The 10,327-nt window shown below is 35.1% G+C and overlaps 1 protein-coding gene across 1 annotated transcript; it reads left to right on the plus strand.

The window, feature by feature from the left end:
- Positions 1 to 399: 399 nt before the first annotated feature.
- On the plus strand, positions 400 to 888 carry LOC131639622 (uncharacterized). The gene has a single exon (XM_058910107.1). The coding sequence runs from the start codon at positions 400 to 402 to the stop codon at positions 886 to 888; it is 489 nt and encodes a 162-aa protein (XP_058766090.1).
- Positions 889 to 10,327: the final 9,439 nt, after the last annotated feature.

Consider the following 10,327-nt stretch of genomic DNA (forward strand, 5'->3'; position numbering starts at 1 on the left):
TCTTCACATGTCTTGGGCCGGATTGAATTATATCTTTCACGAGACGAATCGAGGTGAAACAATTGGTGGCGATAGCGCACAATGTGGTTGCACAATTACTATCACGTATGGTCTCCCGTGTGCTTGTGCTATTTCTAAAAAGGTGAGATTAGGTGACCCAATAACAATGAATGAAATCAATCCTCATTGGAAGAGACTTAATTTTGATGATGATGGTTGTATCGAAGAAGATTCGAATATCTCTATTAGGCGATACAAGAGAGGTTCTTCGAAGGCCGATGACAACACGAAATTATACATCAAAGAACAATTGCAGAGGATTGGATTTCCCGAAACAACCGACATGAAACCGCCGACTCAACCCGTTAAGACAAAGGGTGCTCCAAGAAAGTGAAGTCTATGCCAAATGACAACTCGACAACACGGTCTCCTTCATATTGTGAGCACGTCAACAAACGCTTTCCCGACTCACCTACTCCGAAATCGCAAAAATCTCAAAAGAGTTCAAACAAGGGAGCTCACTTAAGCAAACCGCCTCCGACACCTATTCCACCGCAAGTTCTGTCAGTTTCGACTCCGATTCCGACACATATTACTCCTTCAATCGAAGAGGTACAAATTGCTCCAAAAATTCCATTCATTTACGAGATACCGGTTTTTATGCATAAATACATCGACCGGATCGTCAATGTGGCGGAGGACGGTAATTGTGGATTCCTGACCGTATCGGCTTTGCTTGGTAAGGGAGAGGATGCCCATGAGGTTGTCCGTCATGATCTTATCAAAGAGTTGATGAACCATAAAGACTCGCACACGCGAGTATTTGGCGACGAAGTCAAATTTTCATCGGTAAATGAAGCTCTTGTTCCTTTGGGGGCGTCTACGTGAAGGAGTGAAAAACACTTAGAAAGGGGGAGATTGAATAAGTGTAACTAAAAAACTTTGAAGATAAAAACAATGAACACAATTATTTTTATCCTGGTTCGTTGTTAACCAAACTACTTCAGTCCACCCCTGACAAGGTGATTTACCTCAATTGAGGATTTAATCCACTAATCCAACTGATTACAATGGTTTTCCACTTAGATACCCTCTAAGTCTTCTAGAGTATCCTGATCACAACTTGATCACTCTCAGAAATCTTTTACAATCAATGTAAAATAAATGTTTGCAAGAGTTTAGATTGCTTCTAATAAAGCTGTAATCACAACTGTGATATTTCTCTTAAGTTCTATTCTTAACACTCACTAAATATTACAAAGAGTTTGTGAGGTTGAAGATGAAGTTCTTTAGCTTTTGAATTTGACAGCGTTTCTGTAAGTTTGCGCGAGTGTTGTATATTGCTTCTGATCAGAACTTCTATATATAGGCGCTTGAGAGGAAATGACCGTTGGGATGCATTTAATGCTTTGCGTGAATAGTACAACGCTGCATTTAATGTTTCACACTTTTGTCAACTACCTCGAGCCATGCTTTTGCTGCTTTTACTGACTTTGCCTTTTGTAGCTTCTAACGTTCCTTTTGTCAGTCAGAGATTTGACGTTACAGCCTTTCATCTTGTACTTTCTTCTGGACTCAGATTTGTAGATAACAATGTTTGAATATCAGAGTCATCAGCTTTGGTGCAGAGCATCTTCTGTCTTCTGACTTTGAAGAGCTTTGAGCGTGATACCATCAGAGCTTCAGAGCTTCTACTTCTGACTTCCATCTTCTGATGCTTTCCAGTTCATGTTCTGATTCTGCATGATCATCTTTTGATGTCTTGCCAAAGCATGTTCTGATGAAGCCATCCAAAACTTTCTGAGTCAGTGCTTCTGAACGCTGATTTGTGCATACTCTTTTATACTTTTCCTGAAATGGAAAACGTAAAGGATTAGAGTACCACATTGTCTTATACAAAATTCATACTTAATGTTATCATCAAAACTAAGAATATTGATCAGAATATTTCTTGTTCTAACAATACGCACCGGTTTCGCATTGGATGAGATTCCCAGAAATGGGACATCTTATTGCATGCGCATAAGACATGGTATGCAATGACTTGACGCGTTATGGTTTTTTGGAAACCTTTTTTCCGCTCCGCACCGCACCTCCTCAATATCCAATTGATCATATTATATGTGTTGGATGGCTCGCCAAATCACGTCATTTTGTACAAGTTTACTTGAAACCGGGATGCCTCATACCACCTACGTCACCGGAATGGAATCTTCATCATAACGCACTTGCCCATACGTGGCCGGATGTATTTGTTGATAGGATGCATGAATTTGAAAGATTGAAGAATATCGATAAAATCTCGAATGCGGGGTTTCTTTATATTTGGGGTTTCTAGGTTTGCATTACACACAAACACAAACACAACAATGTCTCGCATTAGGCCAGATGGATGTCACCGAACATCAATGAAGCGTCCCGATCCTGAACCAGAATACCGCATAAGGGAAGGGCGTGTCATTTTCTCTCCCGTCAAACCCTTCATGTCGGTTAAGTTTTGGAATATCCATTCCTTCGACCAACTCAAGAGGACTCTGATGTCTTTTTTAGAGGGGGGTAAAAACCCGGCGAAAAAATCAGAAGGATCCAGAGGCTTAAAACAAAAACCTCTTCTAGTACCGGAGAAAAGGAACGTTGGTGGGATGAAGTGAATTACGACATTGATTCCATTCAAATGATGCATGGATTAGATGACATTTTTTTAACCGTTCTAATTTCTTAGATCTTTTAGTTTTTGTAATTTTCTGTTTGAAATTTCTTTGTAATGCTGATTAATCAATGAATCAATGCAATGTCTTTTATGGTTTAAAATACCTCCGTTATGGTTTACAGGGTTTGGGTTGATTTCGTAGATGCATCTACAGAACAAAACAACATTAAACAAAAAAGGGTGCTTCCGGAGATGCATCTACGGAAGCACGAGGACAAATTGGTCAATTCAATGGTGCGTAAGAAGGGCATGAGATTGGTTGAAAAATCCTCTTATATTTTGATTTTAAAAAGTAAAAGTTATTAATTAAAATTCAAATGTATAAGTAAATTGAAAAAATAAATTATAAAAATTATTTATTTATTCATCATTTTACTTATACAGTCAAATAATATTAAGATTATGAGGAATTACAAATTATAACAGCACTAGAAGACAAAAGTATTTTTAATCTTATTAAAATATATTGTTAAATTAGAATCAAAATTATTTATTGAAGAAAAATAATTGAAAAAATATTATAAAAAGGTTAATTGAATGATTTGAATTTAAATAAAATACTGAAGGGAAAATAAACAAAAAGTGTATCTACATCATTGTACTATAATATAAAGGAAAGCTTTCAAAATAAATATCTACCAATTACATCGGATGTTTTTTTATTTGTACTTTTTTTAATGACTGAAGTCGAATAACAATACGAATATGGTCACCTAAAAACTTGGGGAAATTCTTATTTCACCCCAATCTCATGTTTTTCTAGCGTACCACGTGAAATTTTAAAAATGTCTTTAAAAATGGAATTGCAAATGTATTTTCGGTTTAGACCCAGAGATATACCTCCGGTTTTGTGCTCTACTAAAACCAGAAAACATCGTTAAATAACACCAATATTACAAACTCAAAATGCAAATCATAACATAAACTTAGGAAATACATTAAAGATTTTAACACAAATCAAACATTACAAATCAACGTCCACGTGGACGTTGCAACATCATGAGAATATCATTGACCGATCTTGAACTAGTCGCATCTAGCTCGATCAGAACTTTCTCCTCAAAACCGATATAAGTATTCCACATAGCCCGCATATCAACGACTTTCTTCAGTTCACGGTTGATGAACACAAGCTTTCCATCTTTCTTAACAGATGGCAAGCGGTACTCAATCTTCACAACTTTCTTATTTTCGCCATAAGGTACAAATTCCAGCAATATTACACGCACTTCTTCAATTGGGGTGTACATGGTGAGCTTAAATTGGCGTGATAGTGTGACGCCTGTAAATTGGACAACTTCAACATGCCATTCGATATTCATTTTCATGTTCATTTCTGGTTTTTGGAGTTGTGGTAAGAAATAATATAACAAAGGAGGTTATTTATAGTAGTTGGATGCAAACATGAACCATACAAATCTTATCCTTGTGTCAGAGTTGAAATCGGAAGTACAATTCCGGTTTTATGTAAATTGGAACCGAAAATAAATTTTCGGTTCGTTCCCTAAAGGGGAAAAAACATAAACAAAATAAAAATAACTCGTGTATTGAAATATTGTATTTTGGCCAAACTACTAAAATTACTATATTTCCACAGTATAATACATGAACAAAATGACATTTACGATAAAATGATAGCTAACTACGTAAAAGAGCAAAAAAAATTGTCGTCGACCAAATCCACCGGTGGCACTCCTTTTGACTTTTCTCTATTTTTTTCTATTTCAATTTTTTTCAACTTGTTGTCATCTTGCATCCTTTCAATGAATTGGTTTGGCCAAGTCTCGGGCGGGATTGTGAAATGAATTGCCTATTCCGGTTATGTAGGTGGTATAGGGAATTCCGGTTTCAAATACACTTGAACAAAATGTCGGGAATTTGAAATCCACCCAACACATATGATATGATCATTAGGATTTGGTGTTGGAGCAATGCGCAGAGGGAAAAAGTCTTCGAAAAACCGTATCTTGTAAGATTAATACACACCCTCTCATACGCACTTGCTATTAGATGATCCATATCAGGGAAGTGCATCCACTTATCCTCCGGTGCAAATCCACTCACGCTTGGTACAAGAGCGTTATACTTCTACAACTTTCTTTTTATTCCCGAACACACATGGGTATAACTCTCTATTGCCCCTCAACTCTTTGATCAGTGTATGTCGAACAATAATGTAATCGTCTTCCACTTTACCGAGCAAATTGAAAACAGGTCGAAAACCATAGTTACCGTCACCCCTGACATTGAAGATTCATTAAATATACTTGTGTATAAGAACCGGTATGTGATCAATGAATGGTATTTTTGGTGGAGTCGGTGTAGTAGGTGGTTTGCTAATACGGGCACCTTTGAAAACACTTTTATGAGATTTCAGAGTAGGTGAATCGGGAAAAACTTTGTCAGCATGTTCAAAATATGATGGACTCCTCGTAGTTGAACTGTCGCCCGATGTCGGTTTCACCTTCTTAGGCGCCCCTTTAGTTTTTACCGGTTGAGATGGTGGTTTCAAGTCTGTGGTCTCCGGGAATGCAATCTTCCTCAATTGCTCTTTGATATGGAGTTTGGTGGCGTCATCAGCTTTCAAAAATCTTTCTTGTATCACTTCCCATTCAGTCAAAATGGTAATAATTGATTTTTCGTCTTTCGTTTTACCATCATCTTAAAAAACGAGTCTCTTCCAATGACTAGAGACTTCGTCCATACGTATCGGGCAATTAACTTCCATCTTCTTAGATATGACACGAGCATAAGGGAGACCATATGTGTTCACAATTGTACAACCACACTTTGAGCTATCGGAACCGACATTAGAAGCTCGCTTGGCTTCGTTAAAAATATAATTTAGAGTTGTCTGAGACATATTACCGACCAACTGAGAATATAAGGTGGTGTCTTTGAATTTGTGTTCCAACACCATGATACTACGACTAAATGTTGTTTGTATCTCGTTATGCTGGTTTAGTATCATCTGGTTCACAGAATCCCAACCGTAATCAAATCACCCTTGCTATTTCTCATCCAATTCTTCAGACAAGCATGAGCAGACTTAACTCGGTTTGATGTTGTATTTTCAAGATGCATAACCTCATCGGTCCAAGAAAAAACAAACTTCTCGTTTACCTGATCAAGTATTGTGCTTTCGACATATTTCAATATATCGGGATATTTCACGCAAACATTTCTGAATTGTAAAACATAATCAGCGTATATATCTTTTGTAGATGTGTTTAGTATAACATTCCATGCATCCATAATTTTATCCGCAATGACGCATGGCATGACCAGTTTTCCATCTTCACTTGCAATCTGCTTTGTCCCCACCACGGGTTTAACCGAACTTCTCACATTTTTTGTAATATGGTACCTACAAAGTAAGGTGTAAGAAGTAGGAAATACAGTTGCAACCGAATTCATTAATGTTGTATCTCGGTCGGTAACAATGACTTTTGACATATCTTCTTGATTCTTCAATGTTGACCTACAAACCTCCAAAGCCCATGCAAAGTTGTTCTCTTTTTCGCACTCTAGAAATGCAAAACCAACAGAATACGTCTTCTTAGTCGATGTAACACCAACAATTTCCAACAATGGAAGTCTGTACTTGTTGGTCTTATACGTTGAATCAATTATGAGCACGGTGGGAAACTTATTGAACAATTTAATGGAGTCTGGATGAGTCTAATAAATATCTCTTACTGTAACCCCATCATCACCTCGTTAGTGCCTACAAACATAATTGTTTTCATCTAGAAGTTTCAAGAGGTGTTGCATCTCAGTTCTATCCCCCCTAATTGTTAATTTGGACTGATAGCACCTATTGTAAGCTTGCTTGATATTTGATGTATTCCCGGGTCTTTTGCATTTCAAGGTTGCAAGTATGTTTTTGGACGGTACTAAGCTTAAAGTCATGTCAGAAACACATGTCTTCTCATCCAGAAGAAGCCGACTTGCAATTGGATGACCATCCAAATTTTGACTTAAATCATTGTTGTGTAAACCACATATCACATTAAATCTCCATTTGTTATTTGCCAAAAGATAACCACACAACCTAAATGGGCATTCACATTTTCTTGAACTGGTTTCATCGTGTTTCAATTTTTGGATACGACAGATATATTTCCCACTTCTTTCGTATGTTAAAGTAACAAATGCATTTCTTCTAGCCTTACCATTATGAGACCTTCCAATCACAACACCAAATCCTAGTTTCGTAGCCTTCGTGTGAATCCACTACAACATGTCTTCATGTAATTCAAACTCTTATCCATTTTCAAAATGCTCACGAATATCTACCACCTTTGCTATAATAGGAGATATGAGTGGTGAGACAACTTGAGATACATTAGGTTTAATAATGTTATCGAGATGCACCATACCTAATGTAATAGAAACATAAAGCTTATTAACAATTTTGCTGTGAAAATAAAACACAGACAGAAATCGGAAATGTAACTCCGGTTTTGTTCAACTACAAACCGGAAGTATACATCCGGTTTTCGCGTGACCTATTTCCCAATTCAAAAACAGCATAATGTAAGAAATGTGGATTGAAAAGAATAAACTTTACCTTGAATTCCACTTCCTTGAGCTCCTTTTGATATAATGAACCGCAAAAATGTAGATTTAGAGTGAAAAAATAGATTGAGAATGAAAGGGTTTATGAGAGATTTTATGGAAAGAAGAAGAAATGGTATGATCAAAAGGTGACCATGGTGGTTACTGTTTTAAGCTCCATGTAGTTGCGATAATACCATAAATATATTTCCAATTATATATGAAATGACAAGGTGGCAGAAAATATTAATCTCCCCGCTCTACTAACGGGGGTTATACTTACAATTCTAAACCGGGGATATATCTCTAATATGGTTTTTTACATTTTGAGTGCGTATACCACATTTCGCCCATTTTGTGACAATATGGTGCAGACCGGAAATATATTTTCGGTTTTGGGGGGGGGGGGGAATTGGAATTACAAAAGGTTATTTCTTTGGACCATGGTGTGGAATAAGAATTTCCTAAAACTAGTATGATGGGCAACTTAGAAAGTGGGCAATCCAGGAGATAAGGGACCCAACAAACGGTCAACCCAAATAGAGATCTAATAAAAATCTCTTAATGCACCACTATGTCTTTTTAGAGGGTCTTGACAAAAAAATTAAAATATCTCTAAAATTCGGATATGCAATTTTGAACTCACCGCATCATATTTTTTTTAGAGGGATTTTCGGATATGCATATCTGAAACAACATTTTTTCAAAATTAGAGAGATTTCGTAGATGCATCTCCGAATCCACGTCATAATTTAAGTTTAAGGGATTTTCGGTGATACATATCTGAACTTGTTTTAAGCATATATTTGGCGCAGACAAAACCCTTCATACTTCATTTTCATTCAACTCTTTCTATTATATTCACAAAATCCTTAAATCCTTCATTTTGAACACCTTATTGAAGCAAGTTTTTACGATACTTTGACAAGTAAGTGTTACCGAAGCAAGTGTTTACTCTACGCATTTCATCAAGTTTACAAAAGTTACGATTTTGAGTAAGTTTCTCTGAATCATTTGTTGTACATTGCATATATGTAATAGGTAGTTTCACTACTACAAATAATGCCTCTAACGTCGGATGCGAAATGCGTTTTACTTGGACAATATAAGTGAGGTAAACAAGGTAGTCATAAAAATTAAATTCTTATCACCTCGGTGATTAAAACACCGAGATAAAGGTTATCGCATGGGTTCGAACCCCAGTTTCTGCACTTTTATGATTTACAAAAACTATCGCTTTTTTTTTTATCTCGGTTTATCATAAAAACCGAAGGGTCCTTAGTTTTTTTTAATAATAAATTTTGTTATAGTGTTTACCATAATATTATTTTTTTAATAAAACTCGTTACAATGTTTACCCATAATATTACATTATTGTCTATGAAGATCATTCTGGGCAAGATCATATATTGGGAAACTCTTTTCTCAAAACAAAACAAAAGGGTTTGTTAAACGATAATCTCTACGGATCTTGCATGTATTTGTTTTTTGTAAAAAAGGTAAGATAATTAATATCAATAATAAAAAATATTTTCGATACAAATAAAAATTTAATAGATCAAACCTTGAACCCAGATTATTTTCTGTTCTTACAATCCATTATAGATAATTTTCCAAGTTTTCTTAAGTTTCAAGCGCTTTATATTTCATTTAGATTTTCAACATCGTAAGCGAACTTAAATAATGGACGTCTCTTAGGTTTCACGCGGATCACTAATGGTGGATTCTTGAGCACTGATAACCTTTAAGTGGACGACAAAGATTTGTTTAAGGTCGTTGTTGAAAATAGTGAAAAAAACACTTAACTATCATCTCAGTTTTTAATACAACCGAGGGGTTGGAGTAAATTTTTTCTAACAAAAATAGTTACATTGTTTACCCGAATATTAAAATACATTGTATGCAACAAATCTTTGCAGAATATCATGATTATTTACCCAGAATATTAAAAATACAACATGTCTAAGTCTCATACAATATTTTTTGCGTGCAATATATTTTTAATATTCTGGGTAAACAATGTAACCATTTTTATAAAAAAAAAAATTTACTCTAACCCGTCAGTTTTATAAAAAACCAAGGGGTTAGAGTTTTTTATTTAGAAAATGGTTAGATTGTTTACCCAGAATATCAAAAATACATTGTATGCAACAAATCTTCGTAGAATATCAAGATTGTTTATCCAGAATATTAAAAATACAGCATGTTCAGGTCTCATACCATATGCTAGAGATCTGCACTTGGATGTCAGACTTGCCTTCACCAAGACTGATTGTTAATGCTATCATTATCACTACTTGCACTAGCATATACAATTCGCATCCTTTGAATGCATCCAACTTCTAATTAGGTGTTTATTCCAAAAATTGGAAAATGTTTTTTCAACACTTGTAATCTATCAGTAAAGACATTTAGGAATAAATCATAGTTATTCAAAACCTTCAACAACAACAACATCAACATCATTGTTTGAGATGGATTGCAAAAGCTGAAAAAATACTTTGTTCAAGGTAGAAGAACATTTTTTTTTCCAGTTTTGCAATCCACCCTAAAAATGATGCATTCGATAGTGGGGAGGCTATAAATAAGATAACATTAGGGTGAAATCTGTTCAACGTGTGTTTTATAGTAAAATATAATTATTTTATCTCCATTTATCAAAAAAATTGAAGGGTTAAATCATTTATTTTACAGATGTTAACAAATGAAAATATAAAGTGCATTAGCAGGGATTCGAAGTATGTCCTGAATGGTATATCACATCGATTTTCAAAACAACTGAGGCAACAAGTTATTTAATATATATATATATATATATATATATATATATATATATATATGGCTTAAATGCACTTTTGGTCCCTGTAAGTTAGCGAGTTTATATATATATATATATATATATATATATATATATATATATATATATATATATATATATATGTGTGTGTGTGTGTGTGTGTGGCTTAAATGCACTTTCGGTCCCTGTAAGTTAGCGAGTTTTTGATTTTCGTCCATGTAAGTTATTTTTCTTGGTTTGAGTCCCTATATTTCACTTTC

Source organism: Vicia villosa, unplaced genomic scaffold, assembly GCF_029867415.1.
Source record: "Vicia villosa cultivar HV-30 ecotype Madison, WI unplaced genomic scaffold, Vvil1.0 ctg.002711F_1_1, whole genome shotgun sequence".
NCBI classification, from domain to species: Eukaryota; Viridiplantae; Streptophyta; class Magnoliopsida; order Fabales; family Fabaceae; genus Vicia; species Vicia villosa.

Bases quoted from the DNA above. Each gene is read 5' to 3' on its own strand.
- LOC131639622 (XM_058910107.1), top strand. From the start codon at position 400: ATGCCAAATGACAACTCGACAACACGGTCTCCTTCATATTGTGAGCAC.